Source organism: Alternaria viburni, assembly GCF_023758015.1.
Source record: "Alternaria viburni strain BMP 2772 chromosome Unknown scaffold_1, whole genome shotgun sequence".
In the NCBI taxonomy this organism is placed as follows: Eukaryota; Fungi; Ascomycota; class Dothideomycetes; order Pleosporales; family Pleosporaceae; genus Alternaria; species Alternaria viburni.
In genome coordinates, this window is record NW_026055770.1 from 2,063,196 (window position 1) to 2,083,483 (window position 20,288).

The 20,288-nt window shown below is 53.2% G+C and overlaps 7 protein-coding genes across 7 annotated transcripts; 5 read left to right on the forward strand and 2 right to left on the reverse strand.

Moving 5' to 3' along the window:
* Positions 1 to 539: 539 nt before the first annotated feature.
* J4E79_000739 (uncharacterized protein) lies at positions 540 to 3,050 on the reverse strand (the record flags this gene model as incomplete). The annotated part of the gene is made up of 8 exons (XM_049349654.1): positions 540 to 1,791; positions 1,844 to 1,982; positions 2,031 to 2,063; positions 2,115 to 2,184; positions 2,391 to 2,411; positions 2,460 to 2,619; positions 2,668 to 2,905; positions 2,957 to 3,050. 8 exons carry the CDS (start codon positions 3,048 to 3,050, stop codon positions 540 to 542), a joined length of 2,007 nt encoding a protein of 668 aa, XP_049216441.1.
* A 3,073-nt stretch (positions 3,051 to 6,123) lies between these two features.
* J4E79_000740 (uncharacterized protein) lies at positions 6,124 to 6,846 on the forward strand (the record flags this gene model as incomplete). The annotated part of the gene is made up of 1 exon (XM_049349655.1): positions 6,124 to 6,846. The coding sequence occupies one exon, from the start codon at positions 6,124 to 6,126 to the stop codon at positions 6,844 to 6,846; it is 723 nt and encodes a 240-aa protein (XP_049216442.1).
* Positions 6,847 to 8,035: 1,189 nt separating this feature from the next.
* On the forward strand, positions 8,036 to 8,939 carry J4E79_000741 (uncharacterized protein; the record flags this gene model as incomplete). Its single annotated transcript, XM_049349656.1, is given in 2 exon segments — positions 8,036 to 8,849; positions 8,869 to 8,939. The coding sequence occupies 2 exon segments, from the start codon at positions 8,036 to 8,038 to the stop codon at positions 8,937 to 8,939; spliced, it is 885 nt and encodes a 294-aa protein (XP_049216443.1).
* A 1,496-nt stretch (positions 8,940 to 10,435) lies between these two features.
* J4E79_000742 (uncharacterized protein) lies at positions 10,436 to 14,082 on the forward strand (the record flags this gene model as incomplete). Its single annotated transcript, XM_049349657.1, has 3 exons — positions 10,436 to 11,821; positions 12,206 to 12,368; positions 13,838 to 14,082. 3 exons carry the CDS (start codon positions 10,436 to 10,438, stop codon positions 14,080 to 14,082), a joined length of 1,794 nt encoding a protein of 597 aa, XP_049216444.1.
* A 782-nt stretch (positions 14,083 to 14,864) lies between these two features.
* J4E79_000743 (uncharacterized protein) lies at positions 14,865 to 15,920 on the reverse strand (the record flags this gene model as incomplete). The annotated part of the gene is made up of 1 exon (XM_049349658.1): positions 14,865 to 15,920. One exon carries the CDS (start codon positions 15,918 to 15,920, stop codon positions 14,865 to 14,867), a length of 1,056 nt encoding a protein of 351 aa, XP_049216445.1.
* Positions 15,921 to 16,307: 387 nt separating this feature from the next.
* On the forward strand, positions 16,308 to 17,876 carry J4E79_000744 (uncharacterized protein; the record flags this gene model as incomplete). The annotated part of the gene is made up of 3 exons (XM_049349659.1): positions 16,308 to 16,500; positions 16,547 to 17,596; positions 17,644 to 17,876. The coding sequence occupies 3 exons, from the start codon at positions 16,308 to 16,310 to the stop codon at positions 17,874 to 17,876; spliced, it is 1,476 nt and encodes a 491-aa protein (XP_049216446.1).
* A 735-nt stretch (positions 17,877 to 18,611) lies between these two features.
* On the forward strand, positions 18,612 to 19,663 carry J4E79_000745 (uncharacterized protein; the record flags this gene model as incomplete). Its single annotated transcript, XM_049349660.1, has 3 exons — positions 18,612 to 18,738; positions 18,789 to 19,252; positions 19,301 to 19,663. The coding sequence occupies 3 exons, from the start codon at positions 18,612 to 18,614 to the stop codon at positions 19,661 to 19,663; spliced, it is 954 nt and encodes a 317-aa protein (XP_049216447.1).
* Between the last annotated feature and the right edge of the window lie 625 nt (positions 19,664 to 20,288).

Consider the following 20,288-nt stretch of genomic DNA (forward strand, 5'->3'; position numbering starts at 1 on the left):
CACACCGCCAGGCCACAAGCAGACACCGACATCAAACCAAGGTGTCTGGCTCGTGAACCTCGAGAAGTGGCAGAGGAACATGGATTTCATTTTTGTCTCAGCATTTAGCGTTTTTAGCAACTCGTAACAGACCCCAATAGTGGGCTACGATTTCGTACTATACCAATATCATCAATACCAATTTACTATGTTCAATACACAATATTCTCATTCCTCGCTTTCCAGCCGATGCTAGCCTTGTTCGCTGCTCGGTGCATCTCGTCGCTCGAAAATGTCCGACACCCGACACGTGATCCGACCCGAGTTCTCCCGGCGGCCGCGCTCCATCACAACACCATCTCCGCGCTTGGGTACTCCACATTCCGAAGTCGAGATACGAATGCCGTTGTGGAGTAGGACCGAACTGCGCCGTGAATTTGCATCGTGACAGGTCCGGACTTCGTCTAAGCTGGGCCTGTTCGAAGATATGTTCACATTGTTACATGAGAGTTGTCGAAGTTCAAGAGAGTCGATAACGCGCTATCTATGCCTCTTTGCGCTTAGTCCTTGTCCGTAATTACGAAGCTCCAGATCTCTCGCCACACTCCGCGTGCTAATCGCGCTGGTCTTCTTTCCAAAATCTGCTCTATCCGCGCTCTTTCGTTGTTCCTCGAAGCCTCCGCTTCCATCTCCTCCTGCATCATGGGATCCATGCTCACACTGAGATGCACCTGTTCCTGCTTGAACGGGTCTTCAAAGGTGCTCAGAGGACTCACAATGCCATCGTGCTGGGCGTCCATCTCGTACGAACCGAACCGATGTCGCGGAACTGGCGGTACTGAGACTGGGCCTTCGAGCTCGATGCTGGATAGATCTTCCAGGACGTAGTCTTCCACCGTAAGGTTGCGGAGGTCAACTTTGGATGTTCGGGGAAATACGTACTTGTACGAGAGATACAAAGATCCGAACAAGAAGGGGCCGATGTATGCACCAAGAACGTCGAAAGCCAGGCTGATGGTAGACTTCAGGTTGTCTGTGGATGTGAGACTGCCTTTCGCGACAAGAATGACCAGTGGTGGAACACCAGACCACACGAGTACGAAGGCGCTTCCGAAGATCCCGATATATGCAGGCAGTGGTTGCCATCTGGACTTGAACAGGCGTGACATGTAGAGCGGATGATTGCGACCAAAGATCTGCCGCCTCGCTAGGCGGTCAAGGCCAGCTTTGAAGCGCAGAAAGGTGATGCAAAGAGTGAGATAGATGCATGCCGCTGTACCTGTGTACAGTTCGGAGAGTGTGATGCGCGGCTGTGAGCCAGTCTTGTCCGCCAAGCCTATCAGAGACAAGAACCCGAGTGCCGAGCACAGCAAGATGGCCGCCAAAGGTGTATGCCCATTATTAGTCCGACCAAAGACCTTTGCGATATTTCTTGGTAGGTACTGCTGTGAAAGCATGAACACGCTACGAGATGCGGCGTAGAGATCGGTGTTGGCTGTAGTGTATGCCGATATGATGAACAACCCGTTCAAAACCTTCGGTAGCGCGTGGATAGAAGACTCTTCGGCCGCAATTACGAACGCGGACTTCGTAGCGTAATCGCCTCTCGCCCATATCTTCGGAAGTTGCGGGTCGGCGTAGTTGACATTCGCTCCAGCAGCTAGCATCGCGAATGGATATATGCTGAGCGGAACGATGTAGACGAACGACATGGTGATGGGCACGTCCCTCCAAGGATTCTTTGCTTCACCGACAGTCATAGCGACAAGGTCTGCTCCGAAGCAAGAAAACATGGCTAGAACTATTGAAGTGCTTCACAAGATGTTAGCCATCTGGGGTATATGCAAACATGCTAGAAACCCACATGAGAGCGAACAGTGTGCCTCCGGGGCCAGATATGCCAAAAGCTTCGTCGGGAACGCCCGTCATCTTGAGAGGGACAGGAGTGGTACTGTCGTGGCCAATAGGCTTCCAGTCCGATGGAAATCCGAAGGTTGTATAATCTAGAGTGGTCAGCGTTGTCACACGTAGCCTGAAGATGTTCAACTTACTTGAATGGTATTCTCCCTGTCTCGGGCCGCCGCCTTGGTAGCGTTAGACACATGGCTATGTTGCATTGAAGCGCGGAAGCATACCGGAGAAGTTCAAGACCACACCCATAACACATACAAGGACTAGTAAGCTCAGTTTGAACCACATGACGACCTACGTGCTCGTTAGTTCGCTGTTCGCATCGAGAGCCGTCATCAGGGTGGCCGGAATCCATGTCGCATGTTGCCGCATACATATTGCTAACTCTTAGCAAGTAAACACCCTCTGAGCTAACGTATACTTCTAGCTTAGTGATGGTTTTGTAAAATGCGGCACGGATTGGAGCTACCCCTAGTGCTGTTTTGCTCAAGGTGACGTACTCGTTCGATCTTGCCATACAGCTGATACAACGTTAGCCAAGTTCGTCCTTGTTCAAGAGCACAGCTTACCTTGACGCCGAGGCAATGGGAAAGGGTAGTCAGGGCGATGAACGCGATATTGATAGCTGCCTCAGCACCAGCAGAATGTGGTTTTGGGTCGCTCTTCAGAAGCGCAGTCAGCTCCGCCGAACTCGCTGTAAGAGTAGCCATCGCACAAATCTTGCCTAGCCTAATGGTCGTCAGCGACGCCTTTCAGAAGTTTCCTATCAATACTCACCCGTACATAGATGCGATAGCGAAACCGCATGCTGGGTCTAAGAACGTGTGAGGCAGATCGATGAGAGCTCCGGTCAACGGTCGACATGCAACCATCTCAGTGATAGTGTACATGACGCAAGCAACAATACCACCTGCAACTACATAGCTAATAGCCGCTCCTAAAGATCCAGTGGTAGCGATCAGTGCACCGGACGTAATGAAGATTCCTCCGCCTATGCAGCCGGATATGCCAATGCCTGAGAAGTTAGCAACCAGCGCCTTTATTGATTCACTTCTTTGGCACTTACCTGCCAGTTGAGGTCTACTGAGAACACGGTCAAGATGTTCTGAATGGGTCACATAGTATGGCGATCTGTCAAGGGGACGCTTTTCTTCAGCCATTTTGCGTGTGATTCCCAGGCGAATCCGTACCGAAGTACGACCTCGTCAGGCTGAGGATGTCTGCGAACTAACTATGAAGGTTGACTGCGACCTTGAACTAGAAAAAGATGCTTGCGCGACGAATGCAAATCCTCGTGACTATTTGGCCTCCATTCGGCACGTCTTCAGCTTCACTCTCCAAACCACCTGTGGCGGGGCTTAGACCATACCGGTCGGCCTCTCTGTCTGCCTTACGTGTTGCCCACCAACGCCAGAGTGACTGGAAAGATAGGCTTCGTGATGAGGACGGTACATGGGCACGCGACTTGGTATTGCTGTGATTGGTCAGAAAGGCGGGATATCGGGGAAAGATAACCAAGGTTGCACATGCTCGTATGCACAAGGTTGCTAGGCCAAACTAAGTGCGCCACGGTCGACAAACATTGGTGGATGGTACAGGACGTCCTCTCAGCCGCGCCTTAGTCGCGTTCCGGTGTACATTTCAGGCTACGTGTTGCAGCTAGGCGACAACTCTGGTAATTGATAGGGCCGAACTACATTGTGGAGACAACGTTCCTCATAGTGGATATTGCTTTCCTCTGGGCGTGCGTTCTGTGTGGACTTCCTGTGCAATACAAGCAGGATATTGCCAATGCAGCTGATAACGAGTACGCCGCATGCGGACAAGATCGCGAGCTGAGAGTATGTCAGATAGTGTTACGTCCTTGACCTACATACATTCGAGGCTCTCCAGGGATGAAGCTTTGGTTAACTCCCAGCTAACGGTTTCCCAGTGATGATTGCAGTTAGAGTGCATTGACGATGTCCATATCCAGCAGCTCTACCGGCCCTTCGGCGCGTCGCTCGTCGTTGGCGATGGACTACTTCCAGGTGTATTCAGCCTCATCAGGATCGCAGTCGAGTAATCTGCTACAACGACCAAGGCGGCTGTCGTTTCTGAATGCGCCCGATGTCGCGACGTCGATCTCATCGTTAGGATGGGTGGCAACATGCTCATCGAAGCAGATACGATTATACGACGTGAAGAGCGCGAACAGAAGTCGGACTATCCAGCCCAAAGCCGTCTTGAATATTTCGATGATTCTGAAAGATGAAGAGATCCGTGGAATTGCTCTCTCGGAGGATCTACTCGCAGTGATCACCCACAATCGATTGCTGGTGTATGACGAGTATCGCACAAACAACGGCCATGTGCCTAGCCTCGTGAGAGAAGAGCGAATTGACCAGGACGGAAACTGGACCCCGAGATCCGTGTCGATCTCACAACTTGGACGCCAGTCTGCCGAGGGAGGAGCAACGGCGAGCATCGCAGTGGGTGGAGAGGGAGTGAGTGCAGTGAAGATTTTCACATACAGGTACATGCCGGCCTGGAACGTTCAGGGCGACCATGTAGTCCTAAAGTGTCCTCAAAACAACGGTGCTGTCAAGATTGTTGGGTTCTCGCCCTGTCGAAGTGATGCCATATATGGGCCAATGGTGTTTGCTTTGACAACAGGCAATCACTTGTATTGTTGGGTTATCGCTCGCCTGGATCCTTGCTGGCACGTTGACTGTAATGCGAGAAGCAATGAACGCGTAAGTGGCATGTTCCAAGACCCGGCGCAAAGCTGACTCCAGGCAGGCGTATCGCGATGAGATAACGAACGCGGCTTTTACCATCTCTCCAAACGGTCGGCCTTACATCCTCTGCACCGTCGACCACCAACCACGTTCACACCTCCCAGCGACCTTCCTCGTGGCAATCGACACTCTTGGCTTCGATCCACACATTCTCCGTCAACCAATAAGGCCCATTTCTGATAGGGTAGTCGGCACGAGCGTTGTCGCTGGAGTTGCGAGCTTCAACGGCAGGTTTCTAGTGGTTGTAGAAAGGGAGAGGAATAGAGACAAGATGAAGCTGCTGGCATTTCAGGGTGCACTCGGGGGTGGCTTGACATGTTCCGCTGCCCACACAACAACGTGGGAAGTCGAGCTGCAGAGCAACAATACCGGATCTTCAACAATCTCAATCATGATAGAAGAGCAGCAAGATGCCCTGGAGATCATCGCGGTGGATGGACGCGGCCATGTCGTCTATTCGGGCGTGAGGGTGTTGGGCATGCCACAGGGCCCAATTCGGCCCATTGCGCCACCTAGAAGCTCCATCGTTTCCGAGCTCCCGTTCGACCCGATCAGAAGAGAATTGTCGTCGGACGAAAGTAGCCGCCACTCTGTCACGCCTTCTTATCGGGGGATGAACAGCCTCGAAATTGTTCGTGGCTGACTGATGGCGATGACTCGGGCCATTACCATAGCCCTTTCCGAAAGCGGTGGATGCAGGCGCGATGGACTGTTTTGGGTATGGTGTTTATGTGAGCGGGTAATAGAAGTTGCACGCTGGTCGCGTCAGTATCGCGTCGCGAACTAGTGCTGGCTGACTAAGCCTGCCTCCGTCATCTCCAGGCTCCCCGGGGCCATCTCTCACAATCGGCAATCGCAACCCAACTCGCCCTGTCTATCCGCTCGCACACATACAACGCCAACAATGTCGCGTTGGCGGACGAGTTCCCATATATCCGAGCTCTCATGATCGCCAGCCAAAAGCCAAGATGATGTTGCTTATAACACCTCATACCCGTCATCAGCACGCGGCTTGAACGCGATGGGACGACCTTTACCAACACTCCAAAGCTGTTTCTCGGATTGGCCACTTTCGAGGGTTGCGCGTTAGGTACGACAAGCGTGCTTCGAGACGCATCTTGGCGGAGCAGCAGACCAAGCTTTCTTCGCGCTTACCAGTTTGTTCCCTTAACCCACGCAGCGTATCTCGCTTTCCACATGGAGGGCTACTCATGCCAGACATGCGAGGTGGAGGAAAGCTCGATAGGTGAACAATACAACGTGTCTGGCATATATAGCTACTCACCCTCAACACTCAAGACACATCTTCTATCACCCATTTCTTCCTACTGATCGCACACTACCTAAGATTCTAGTCATACTCTGACACTCCTGTTCAGTGCTCCAACAAGCCTACACTTCAGCTACCAAGACAGCCCCCTCGAGACGATTCACGGCACGCTCCCATCCAAAGATGATGTTCCGCGCCGCTCTTCTCTGCTTCACTGCACTCTTCTCGCAACACGCTTCTGGCGTACCATACCCACAGCCAAACTCGACATTGCTCGCGAACAACACAATTTGTAACTCCACCGTCCGCTTTTGCGAAGGCGATCCCAACGCCGTCAACCCTCCTCCCCTCGGTTCGGGAGAATACGTATGCCACGAAGTTTACCCGACCGATCTCTCTGTCATCAACGCGCGCTACCCCGATTACGACGTCGACCACCTACACCAAGCAAAGCAGTTCTTCATGCTACGTCGTCAGGTCAAAGATGCTGGAGAAATTGCCACACGTGTACAGTTTCAAGGCCTACCGAACAGCACGTCGAACTACACCTGCCGTCTCGAATTCGTCCTCCCCCGCCTTGAGCTCCAGAAGATCTCTGGCCCGAACCCAAGCTTTCATGTATACCAAGTCGAGCGCGAAGCCGGTGCGATCGCTACATGGAATACATATGAGGCGGAGAAGGACGCCTTGCTGTTCGGCACGGTCAACGGCGAAAGCCAGGCGCTTGAGAGGACAAGGAGTGTCGGTGGCGTAGCAGCTGTCGACGAGACGGCTTGTAATGAGACAATGTCATTTATGATGGCAATGATGTACGACAGCCCGTCTGCGCCGAATTACTGGGAGTTCTCGAACGTTGCGCCTCCCGCGTTCCCGGTACAGGGGTTCAGGATTGTTTACGGATGTTGAGTGAGGAGTTAGTGCCTATGGTGTAGTCATGAGATGGGGCTGAATGCCATGCGAAGGGGCTATCACTACACTAGTATTTTGACTGCTTAACCTTGCTCGTACGACTTCTGCCTCGCGTATTGTGGTCAGTACCTGAGTAGCGCTCCAGCACGTACGCAAAGTTTTCGCACATCGTGCACTTCATGTTACGGTCTACAGTACCGCGATAAACGGAATGTGACCATGACTATGCTCATAGCGTGGCGACTCTTGTGGAATATAGAAAATCCATGTGCATGCCTACCATGCGGCCGAGCATGGACACAAGCGGCTGTCGCATAGCTCGATTTGCTCACAATATCAAGGCTGCCAGCTTGACATCTACTGCAGCAGCTTGCGCTACTGAAAACAGCGCATGGCTGTATTTGCCACAAGATGTAGCTGCTGCGATGGTTCCATCACCTAGGCAGTGTATGGTCGGCTTCGTGGGCAGCCGTCCTCGTCCTTCCCGCAATCGGACCGTGCACAGTAGCGCACGAACTGCGGCACCTTCCCTCGTCGACTTTCATCTCTCCTTCCAACCAGCGACTTCGCCTTTTCACATGCGCAGACAGCAACACAATTCAGGAACTAATCTAGAGGTCGAGGGGGGCGACACGGCTGACGTTTAACCTCAATGCAAATGCTGAGCCTACCCCGGGGAACGCGATTGCCGTTCTACATCATGCGCGAACCTCAAATAACTCGCTTGAAAATTAATGCCTCTTCCTGTCAAGAGTACAAGCGCAAAGTCGCACCGTAGCGTCATCAACACGCGTTGTGTACAATTGGTTTGCTATGGCGTCCCCAGCTGCAGCAATTACACAGCCCTCTTCGCGGGTCGCTGATGTCCAGGCTAGCCGGTTCAATCTCCAACAGCCACTGACATCCCACCAGAAGCCGAATATGTGTGCGGCGTACGCAAGGCTGATTCGTTGCTTCACGTCCTGCATGTGGCGTGGCGGGGTTGTGAGGTCGGCGCGTAAATGGACACCCCCGATGGATGGCAGGCTGAAGGATAAGCTGAAGGTCGATTCCACGTCTCTTCCATTCTCTTGCGCAGCCTGACGCACATCTGGCTACCAACCCTTAATGGTTCATTAAGCTATTACCTTTGCGAGCTCGCCACTAAGGTACCCGATTCACACGATAACGGTTGCACATTGCTGTCATGTCTCAAAGAGAGCAGCAGGTCATACCCGATAAGGATGGGAGACCTTTAAGGCAAAAGCGAATCAGGCCAATGCAAGGTGACTGGGTGCTGCTTCGGGAGATGGATCCAAACAGGCCAGATATTGCCCAAAGAGCGAGCGAGCAGGCCTTGGACTACGACTCTGGCACTGAGGATGACGAACCACCGGATTTGAACGAGGAACATGGAGACTTTACTTCCCCTAAGCGTCGAGCGATCACCAGAGAGTCTCCCACACATAGCCATATGCAAACGAAAGCGGATCAGCAGCCCGTTGCAATGTCTGGCTTGGGTATGGACAAGTCCAAAAGCCTAAACCCTGGTGCGAAAGCAAAAAGAACGCCGAAACGGAGCGTGATTTTAACTCAAGATCTACCTAAGCCACAAGACAGTTCATTCTCCAAAAACGAAAAAGATAACGACAATACTTCTGTGAGCCAGGAGCGTAGTGAAGAGAAGCCGAAAGAACCCGTAGATCACAGTGGTTTCCAAGGCGGAGGGCACGATCAAGCCTACGATCAGAAACCAGCCAAGAGAGTCCAAGTGAGGAGACACTCAGTCTCGCCGAGGCCTTCCAGTCCCAGACCGGATGTCACCGTTGACGGTCAAAGCCTGCCGAGTCGCAGCACTCTTAAATACGATGACAACAACGAGATTAGACTTCGCGTCGATGCCAGTCAGCCGTTATCGCTTCAGTTCGAGTTCGACGGCGATTTCGAAGGCCGGACGATGCGATTAGTTCCCACCGAAGATGGCATGGCAGACCTAGTCATATCGCCTGGTCGTGATCACAGTGACCAAACCCGTTACAGAACCTCTGGGAAGGGACATGAAGCTGGATCGGCACGAAACAGAAGACTTCCAGCCCGAATACCTTCCGTAAAGGCTGATGACTGTCGGAACAGGGTCCATACGGAACGGAGAGAGCATGAGCGTGCTGATCTCGCTTTGGTCGAGCATGAGCGTGTTGAGCGTGCGCGGAAACTTGAAAAACGCAACTCAAAAGTTTACCATCAAATTCCCGTAGACTTCGATGACAATACAGAGGAAGAGTCCGAGCAAGACGAAGCTCATGCAATACCTCTTCCTCCCCATCGCCGTCGTGGTGCCAGAGACACGGATGGTCGCAGACCTAGAGAGGTCCCGGCGATAGATTACATCAACTGGGCACGCGGTACTGATGTGCCATTAAATGATCACATATATCGTGCCGCAAAGAGACGTCCAAGGTCATCATTTACTCCAGGGCCCGACGACAAAGAAGATACGGGGGTTGATAAAGATGAGCAAAGCTCTAAAGCACCAGTTGAAACCAATCGTCATCGGATCGTGCATTCGGGGTCTGCTCGTGATGGTTCGCTTTCGATTAAACGACCCCCACCTCCTCGAATGTTTTCTGGCAGTTACCACGCAGACCCCCGGCCGACTTCAGGGCCCAATTATTATCAATCAGGGTCGGCTATTATACAACCTGCTATCGGGACAAGACGGAGAAGGCCGGCCATCCCGACCCGGCCGATTAGTTACTCAGAAGAGTCGGGACCGCAACATCATTGGACTTCTGGACGACCGGGCCAAAATCCCCTTTATGCTCACAAGGCGAGGGATTCACGAGATTCAAATGTTACGAAACCTCATACTGACATAGAAAAACCAAGAGAGACTTTGAGGCGGCGAACGAGCTTGACAATGGACACACCTCATGTGGATGTGAAACAGCCAGACATATCACCATATCCAATGCACACAACGGGTCGGGTGCCAGCCCCGTTAGTTCTCGACAATCAGGCCAATCTGCCCTCTGATAATGATGACGACAACGACTATCCCTATGCCAATGCCGAACGCAGGAAACCGAAGATAACTCAGAGAGACAGGTTTCCGTCGGAGCTGCAATCTGAATATCCTGTTCGTCACGGCTCAATCTACGTGGGCGATAGCACCAAAGCGGAGCGACGTCGATCGGCTCATTATGGACAGTCTTCCCATGAAGAGGCATACGCAGAGTATGTAAGGGATAGGCAGTTTGAGGAGAAACGCCACGCGGCTGAAGAAGCAGCTAGAAAGGAAGCCAAAGCTAAAAGAAAAGCCAGAAAGGAAGCCAAAACCAGGGAGCGTAATACGCAATCAGGCACTCTTCTGGGAGGAGATGGCACATCTCCATATACTCAGGTTGCTCCACCTCCCACTTATAGCGACACTAGGAGAGAATCGGTCTCTCATACTGCTTTTAAGCGACCGTCACAGTCGTCTGAATCGCAACAACCAGTTGTTTCTGCTGATAGTGCTACACTAAGTACATCCGCTCGGGCGAGCTCGTCTTCTCTTCTGCCTGATCGCATAACACCAGTAACCAGAGACTCATCACAATCCACCGATATGTCAGACACTTCAGTATCGAAAACTCCTGAAACCCTTCTTGAAGCTTCACAGATCTCTGCTTCTGAAAGCCCTGAAGAAACCTCGGAGTCTCAAAGTATAGCTGCAAACGATCCCAATCTCGAGATGTCTGAAGGAGATTCAGGAACATCTGATCGGATCTTGGGCTTTGGAAAGCGCACTCTTCTACCTGGATCCTGTTTGAATGAAGAGTCAGCAGCTCCAGAGGTGCTTGCTGAGTTCTTCATCGCACCGTCTACACCGGGCAGTACATACGCAGTCCCCCAGACTCTCCCCCATCAGCATCAGCAGGAGGAAGTCATCGTAGACATACAGGGAGAAGTGGGAACGGCATCAGAGACTTGTACAAATGTAGATGCATTGGAAACCACGACATTGAACCCGGACACAGCAGCTGCTGTAGGATTGAAATCTCCGTCAAACTTATCGGTGGATAATCACGGCGCCATCGACACATGGTTGGACGGTGGAGTCGCCGATGATAGTGGCGTGAACTTCGAATGGGAGTACGGCGATAGCCCATCAGGACCATCGTCTTACGCAGCATCGATCGCTTCAATATTCTCGGTGGCGTCTCTAGCATCCTCGGCATCGGATATGTCTAGAGGTAGTGGTTACTCTGCAGTTCAGATCGCGACAGCTACCAAGGTACTACTGGCAATCTTCTACGAAGACGAAACTCTATTGTCGCTGTATAAGAGTGCCATCGAAAACCAGGCTATTGGACCGGCAAGGCTGCAAAGGAATCTCCGACGACTGTTCCGAGCATACGCGGGTCTCTTGGAAGGCGAAGCTACAGAAAGACTGGAGTATCTGGCATCGCGGCTTGTGCTCATCAAGTCGGCTATGCTAGCACAGTCCATCGTTGAGAAGTTGCAAAATGGCCGAGCAGCCTTGCCATTATCTCGCAAAGAACGCAACGAAGAGAGTTCCGACGAGGAAGAAGATGTTGCGGATGTACGCACGGTAAATGAAGACGCCTTCGAGGATTTGGCCATCTTCCGCGAGTTCCTAGTGGAGAGCGAAGCTTTCAAGACATATCGTCTTCAACTGCAAGCATTTATAGTACCAAAATCGACACATTTGACGCACCTGGAGTCCGCGAGAAGTGAAGACATAGCGAACGCGGCGATAACAGAGGCCATTGCAGGGCAAGAGATGACCTCGACCTGGCAAGATTGGCGCAACGACTCCAAGAAGAGCACCGGTGGCTTTTTTGGGGGCGCATATGGGAAAATAACTGCGAGCAGTGTGTTGCTTCGTATGACCGATGCATTCATGTCAGCGACAGATGACGTTATGATTGCGGCAGGTCTACTGGAACCGCTTCTGAGACCAGACACAGTGCGCCTTCGATGGCAATGCGTATGTATTCCTGTTTCTCTTAAGTCTGTTCGGATGCTAAATTTGTAGCAGGCATGCGGCGAATCTCTTCACAGCGACGTTGCGGAGCTTCGCAGAGGAGGCATCGACGAACTCGTTGACCACATGCGACGTACCTCCGGTGCCAAGGTGCGCGTCTCGGCTCATAGCCATCAGTCTGGAAACCAGCAATACATTGCACCGCATCCCATACAGTGGATCCGAAAGGCAGTCACATCAATTTTTGGTGGCTCCACAAGGAGATCTTCGTCATGCCTTCCCCAGCACAACACACCGTGCACTGCTACCAGTACTACCAACAACCCGCAGTCTCAACAAAGCATTCTCCATCTACTGGCTTGCATGCATCGCAATCGACTCCGAAAGGTTCTGCAGCAGGAACGGATCGAAGATGTCACTACCGATCGCGCATTACTGTGCTTCTTGCGAAAGCAATACCTCCGTCACCGTGGTCGCTTTCTCCACATACTCTCGCTGAAGAGCGTCAAAGGCATCTCCTTCGTCAAATTCCGCCTTCCAATCGGTGGCAGTGTTGACGTGCGACACCATGACCCGTGTTGCGTCACCAACAGCACAGGACAAGTCAGTTGCGAGTGTATACCTCCTCCTCCAAAAGTTGAGCCTTCACCAGGAGCGGAGTATCGCTGCATCCCAGGCCCACCAGCCACATACCCACCAATACCACCAGTCTATCTTGCAAGCCTATTCACGTGTCCGACAGACGTCCACGAAAAGGATACATGGATACTAGACCAGCTCCCGAAGCGTACGTGTGGTGAGCTGCGAGGTCAGGTCGGGCAGCCTGCTGAGGGATGGGGTATTTACTACGATGAGGGCTTGGATCGCGATACGCTTGCGCTGACTGTTCTCGTGGTGTTTCTAATCGCTAGTGTGCTTTTTGGTGTTCTTTGGTCGCGGTTCCAGTATGATGTTCAAGGAGCGTTTGGCGTCAGCGCGTATATGGTGGCATGTTGCGCCGTACTGCTTCCTGTTATCGTCACGCGGTTGGAGAACAAGGGTTGATTTGTATTTGCACGAACTGAATCAGAGGGATCTCTCACTCCTCTTTTGGGGCCGCTATTCAATATTGAGACTTGTCCAGGATCGGGCAGTGCAAGCCCGTCATCCCTGGCAGTGCAACTCATGTCATAGTGTACTCCGAGGTATACAATGCTCTCAACAGATTCATTTGAAAATTTTCAGCTTAGCGAGTACCTCCCAGGTGATACGGAATGCGAGCTTCGCGGCGATGTGTTAGTATGGATGCAGTCGGAAGCTGCTAACCACGCCTCGAGACACACTCAGAAAGCAGATCATATGATGCAGTGAAGAGATATATGTAGCTATCCTGGATAGTATAGACTCACTGATCACAGTACTATAGTGTTCGGCCTGGTGCACGTGCGATGACGCACGCTCTTTCATCGCTCCTTCCTCCACTGCGCACTCACCTACTGAAAATTTTCCTCCGCTCACAACACTGCCACCTTCCACCACACCCACCCACCACAAAATTGGCCAAAACGGTCAAAAAGGCCCGGCTGAACTCCTTGAAAGCCTAACAAAAAGGCTCGAAGCGGCAAGGAAAAAGGTATGTATCCAGAACACTTAGTCACACCCAAACTAACATTTATCTTAGGATGCCACGCTCATAGCCGCCATGCAACGCAAGACCGACGAAACCATCAAAAGAAACTCGATCAGGTCGGTTAGCGCCATGGTAGTGACCATGGTCCTGACTGTACCGGCGAGACACTACTGATGTCGGTCCACTCCAGCCAAAAACAAGCACTTCTGCAGTGAATGGCGAAGCAAGTCAGTCTAAGGACACTATCAAGAGATGGAACAATGGCGCTAGGGAGCATTTCCTCGATATCGAGGCACCACAGAGTCTGTGGCTGTCTCACCGAAGATCGAGGATGGCATGGACGGTCTCAAGTAGAAGGCTACACAGAATCTGTGTCCTCTTTTGCTTGAGCGTTCGGGTGGGTTGGAAAGCCTTGAGGTTGAGGTACCCACAATATCATGTGGCTGTCTCACCGGAGATCGAGGTTGGTGTGGACGGTCTCAAGCAGAGGGTCGCGCAGAGTCTGTGCCATCTTTTGCTTGAACGTTCGGGTGGATTGGAGAACCTTGAGGTTGAGGTACCACAGTATTCTGTGGCTGTCTCACCGGAGATCGAGGCTGGTATGGATGCCCTCAAGGAAGATGGCCTGGGCAGGCTCGGTGTCTTCTTTGCTTGAGCGGGCGGATAACACAGGCTGACGCTGTAACCTCTTTACATGAGAGGCACAGTGTGGAAGAGCTGGCAATAAAGGTCGCAGGTCAATGCTTTGGCTTCTTTACTCATGGGCATGCCATTGAGGGCGCCAAGATGGAGGCAGCGACAGCTGAAGATGTGGTTGCTTTGCTCAGGAACTAGGGCCGGGCAGTGTCCGGACGAAGGTGGCGCAGACCGACGCTTTGGCTTCTTATCAAAGAAGTACGGCGACGAGAGCGTCAAGAAGAGGGCGGCGATGGTTGATTACATCCTTGCTTTGCTTCGGGATTATGAGATGAGGTCTCCGGAGAAAGATGGCACGGCTGATGCTGTGTTTTCCTTGCTCCGAGAGATCGATGGCGCGCAGCATGTCGAGGACTCGGTCACTCAGTGAGACAGGGCTGGCGTCATGGGACTTCCGGCAGCGTTGGCCATATATGAACATGCGTTGCGCTGTTGGTTTCCCTGTGGTAGTCGTGGGTGGAGGGTCAAATCAGACCTACATGTTCGGTACTCCTTACAATTCGATATCTTACAATATATCCTGGAGATACTCAAAACTTACTACACCTGTGAACGCTACCTTCCCGACTCGATGTATACAACTGGCATGTTCTTCGTGTTGACATCAGCAGACACATCTCGGCATGTATCCGTCTCGCAGCGCCTTCAACTTGTTGCTGTCGCGTGATTGTGTACTGTATGCTGTAGTAACAACTTCGATTCGAACGCCGTCTAATGCATTGGTCTATAGGGTATCATGCCTCAATCCATATCCTCTAATCCGCCAGCATCACTCGGCGCCTGCTCTTCACTAACCATAATACCCACCATACACTCGCCGAGCATGTTCTCCCAATTCACCCACGGATGGACTTCCATAAACAGCTTCGTCCCGTCCTTGCCGGCCGCTCTCTTCAGCTCGCCCTCTCCACCGGGATGAAACGGCAGATAGGGCGAGATGTTATATACCTTACCCTGATAGCTCGACCACGCGGGCTTCCCCTTCCGGCCATTTTTCTCCTTGAGCATAGCGGGTGTAACGCGTATCATCGAGTCCACACCCGACAAGTTCTTGCCTGACTTCTGCAGGTAGGCCCAGTCGAGTGGCGAGTGGCCGGGCGACAGGAGTACCTTGCCTCGTGCGTTTGGTGTCTTGAGTGAGGCGCCAGCGGTGGGTGGAAGCCCCAGGCCGCCGTTTGAGGTCGGTGGGCCGCGATTGGGTAGCGGGCCGCGGTTCGGAAGGGGCCCGGTTGTGGGTACGCGCATTGACTGGGTGGAGGTGTTGGGGAGGGCGCGCAGGTTTGAAGCTGCGACTCGGGGTGGCGGCATGAGAGAGGTTGTGGGCTTTGGTGGCGGGGCCATGAGCGAGGGCTTGCTGGGTGGAGGCATGGTGGACGGAGGGGGCATGGCGGATAGCGAGGGCGGCTTCGAGGCTCGCTGGGCGGAGTTCATGGCTGGGAAGGAGGGCGGCGGGAGGTTGTCTTCTTCATCTTCGTCGGAGCTCTCGTGCTCGTTGAGCGTGAAGGTAGGTACTGCAGGCGCATCCTTTTCAGAGGCTGGCGCAGCTTTTGGTGTGGATTCAGGCGATGGGCTCTTTGCGTTCACTCTAGTATCTTCATGCTTTGTTGGAGTCTGCAGCTCTATGCGCTGCTCCGCCGCGGGGGTGCGGTGGTCTGTCTCGCCATGCTGCGACTTCTCAGGTATCGACGACGCGCCAGAGCGTGTGAAGCGAGTAATGAAGGCGAGCCATGTCGAGGGCGGGCGCTGGTAGACCAGGAAGGACAGCGAGAGGGCCAGAATCGAGACGGCAACGAGCATCTCTTGGGTCTATGCGAGGTAAGGAGCGACGGTTGCTGGACCCTGGGGCGTGTGAAGAGCGGAACGAGTCCAGGCTTCATGCGCCTCCAGGGTTTCTTGACTGGTAGGGCTGACGGCAATCGGCGCTAGCCTTCGATGACTTCACGCGCCGCATGCCGTCACTGCTCGGAACATATTCTGTCTGGTGAATGCACACATTTACGCATTGACTTTTGTCTCACGCCTCTACAATCGCACGAGGTTCTCATTCTCTTCCACGGTTACGCGCGACCCACTCTACGCGCCCTTATAACCTCGCGCCTGCCCCACCACCCCTCCATCTATCGCGATCGCAAGTCCAACCCTGAGGCTGAATCACACAATCGCGCAATACACCCACACACAACCATGGCCGCGGAACCAGCCAACCTGCCCGAGGGCATCATCTCCCTCTTAGATACCGATCTCTACAAGCTGACTATGCAATGTTGCATACTCAAGTTCTTCCCAGATGTCTCAGTCACCTACGGCTTCACAAACCGCACGCCCGACAAGAAGCTGAATCGCGCAGCCTTCAAGTGGTTACAAGCGCAAGTAGATAGTATGTCTTTTCCTCCCTGCTGTTTCTACAATGGCTAACCCTCCAGAACTCGAGAACATAACCGTGTCCGACGCCGAAATCACCTTCCTCAAGAACACTTGCCCCTACCTGAACGCGCAATACCTCCATTTCCTCTCCACGTTCCGCCTCAAGCCCTCCAAACAGCTCAAGCTATCTTTCCAACCCGCGAATGATACCGGATCAGACAGCGACAGCGGCGACTTCCACATCCACACCGAGGGCCTCTGGCTAGATACCATCCTGTACGAAATTCCGTTACTCGCGCTGGTTAGCGAGGCATATTTCAAGTTCGTCGAGACAGACTGGAGCCATGAGGGCCAAGTCGAAAAGGCATACCAGAAGGGACGGAGTCTGTTGGAGGGCGGATGCATCTTCTCTGAGTTTGGCTCGCGGAGACGTCGCGACTACCACACTCAGGATCTAGTGCTGCAGGGCTTGCGCCGGGCGGCTGACGAGGGCGACAAGGCAGGGTGGAAAGGCAAACTCTCAGGGACGAGCAATGTCCATTTCGCCATGAAGCACGGCCTCGTTCCTGTGGGCACCGTCGCGCACGAATGGTTCATGGGTGTGGCTGCCATTACCAACAACTACGAGAGCGCAAACGAGATTGCCCTGGAATACTGGACAGCGACGTTTGGCGCAGGCGTCTTGAGCATCGCACTCACGGATACCTTCGGCACACCGACCTTCCTGAGAGCCTTCAAGAAGCAGATTCCTCGCGTTACCACGGCTATCCCAGGCGGTGGCACAACGCTGGCGTCAGCTGGCCAAACCACCAACAACGATGCCGTGGAGACAATGGCGTCAACCAACCCGCCGATCCAAGCACCATACGACGGAAATCTAGGATCGAGGCAGACTTATGCCGAGGTGTTCGCAGGTGTGCGACAGGACTCTGGAGACCCGTTGGAGTTCATCAAGATGATGCGCGACTTCTACGACCAGGAAGGCATCAAGGATAAAAAGACCATCGTATTCTCCGACTCTTTGAACCTTGAGCTGTGCTTCAAATACAAGGCTGCAGCGGAAGCAGCAGGGTTCCAGCCCACTTTCGGTGTTGGAACATTCCTGACAAGTAAGTGCGCGAGTAGGAATGGTGCAAGACATGGCTGACCATGACAGATGATTTTGTCGAGCAAACAACAGGCAACAAGTCTGTGCCCCTCAACATTGTGATCAAGATCGCCTCGGCTGCGGGGCGTTACGCCGTCAAGATTAGCGACAACATTGGCAAGAACACAGGAGACAAGGCGACAGTAAATGAAGTCAAGCAGCGACTAGGCTACCAGGAGAAGTCGTGGGCTGGGGGCGATGAGAAGACGCGCTGGGGGACTGCAGGCGCGCCAGCCACTTAGTATGTGCGGTGTGCATCTCATCCGGTGGGGCGTATATGTTGGCTAGACTTGAGCTCCCAAGCTGCAGAGACGTGGAGTCCAACCAAGAAGTGGAGGCGTTCATAAGCTGAGATGCGGTCTGCAAGGCTGAGTCTAGCGCAGACCTTCCTGCGATGACCGTGAAGCTGCGTCAGCGCTGTGGCCGACTCGGAGACTCTTTACGAGATGAGGCGAAAGTCAAGAGTAAATGCGAAAGTAGTGCAAGCGAATAGCAGGTTTGCAGCCCAAAGAGTGCCCAGGTGCCTTCTAGACGCCGAAGCATGTGCGTGTGCCAAAATTAGAGTGAGGTTCTTCGCCGCTGCGGGTCAACGACGCGCCGCTGCTTACCAGCCCCATGGAGCTAGCCCAGCGCCTCCTGCATGTGCGGTCCACTCTGCCACTCAGCCCCAGGAAACATCGCAGAGCTGAAACACATTTATCTTCTGTCGCCAGCCTTTGTACAGCATTGACAACATTGATTCGAGCTCAAGCGCGTTTGACCTCAATTCACCCTTCGCCTAGTCACGAACCCACCGCTACTCTAGTGCCGCTTCCCGCGTTTGCAGTCGGCTGTCTCAGGAGTCTTCACGTCCACTCAGACCACACAGGGCCTGTTTCAGAATGAGCGTAAGTTCCCTCTCTGTCAGCGTACCCGCTTGACTGTGCCCTCCTACAACACCATCACTCCACTACACTACACATTTACACACGCTGACCATGGCTGCTGCGGACGAACAGTACGGAAACAAGGGCTACGGCCAGATAGGATCATATGGCGGTAACCCCTACGACGCACGCGACGCCAGCCCGGCTGGCTACAACAACTACAACCAGGGCGGCTATGGTACGTCTTCAATGCGCCACACTTCAACGGCTATCTCTAACACAGCACAGGCGATGTAGAGATGCAAAACTACCCAGGCGGTGGCGCCAGCACGAACCCCAATGCCATCCTCGACGAATGCCGCGAAGTCGACCGCGCCCTCGACGACCTCGATGCCCAGCTCAGCAACCTCGACCGTGTCTTCAAGCAGTCATTGGCGCGCCCAGACATGCCCTCGGGCGAGATCAACAACCTCAGCTCGCAGATCATGACCGGCTACCGTGGCCTCGTCGGCCGCGTCAAGGCCATCAAGTCGAAGCCCGACTCAGGTCACCCAAGGAACGCTCCACAAGTCGGCAAGGTCGACCGAAGACTCAAGGCGACCATCAACAAGTACCAACAACTCGAGTCGGATTTCCGAAGGGATTCACAAGCAGCTGCCGAGCGCCAATACCGCATTGTGCGCCCAGATGCTACCGAACAGGAGGTCCGCGATGCAGTATCAGACCCCGATGCGCCCATCTTCCAGCAGGCTGTAAGTAGCTCAATTGGTCAATCACATTTTTAAACTAACACCTTCCAGCTCCTTAACTCAGACCGCCGCGGCCAAGCCTCATCCACCCTGCGCAACGTCAAGGAGCGCCACGAGGCCATTCAGAACATAGAACGTCAAATGGTCGAGCTTGCCCAGCTATTCCAGGACCTCGATCAGATCGTCCAGGAGCAAGAGCCGCTTGTCGCCAACATCGAGCAAAAGGGCGAGGAGATCCACGACAACGTCAAGGCCGCCAACGTGGAGATCGACGGTGCCATTGTCAAGGCCCGCAGCCGCAACCGCAAGAAGTGGTGGTGCCTGCTCGTCCTCCTGCTCATCATCATCGTCGTTGTTGTCATTGCTGTGGTTGTCACACAAGTCAACAAGGCCGCCGCCAACACCGTTGCGTAATCGACGAACCAGCCGAGTCTATTCCTCCAGCATTAAGAGATCGCTATACAGCCGCGTCTCGCATTTCACCATCACATCCACCGTCTCTTCTCTATTAGTCTTTCCCAAAGGCTGGTCCGTACAATATGTAATACCCCCACGGTGGATATACATACCCCATCTCTCCTGTCATCTCTTCCATTGGTTAGGAAAATTGGTCTCTTTTGTAGGCGCCTCTGGCGTCCTCTATTCTCAGCGTCTTGAAGCTGTTTCTGTAGCGCTGGCCGAAACTGCATTGCGGGTTACTTATATACAACTGTTTTAGAGGCTAGCTTACGAGCTATCGAATGAAAGAGTCAAACATTCCCTTTTCGGCGCGATGCGCAATGGTGTTTGCATTGCCACAGTCCTCAACTTCACCGCCCCACGCGCCGGTCCGACGCAATATGAATTCGCATACCACAATCAATTGTTGTGAGAAATGGCGGCGAAACCTTCCCTCAGGTGACGTTGTAATATAAACATGTACCACGCTAAATTTCGAAGCAATCTAAATGGCACAAAAGCCGAACATCGACCTGGGGCAAGGCGCACGATCTACCGACATTTTAACCACTCTGGCGTCCACTAAATCGCGAACTCATAT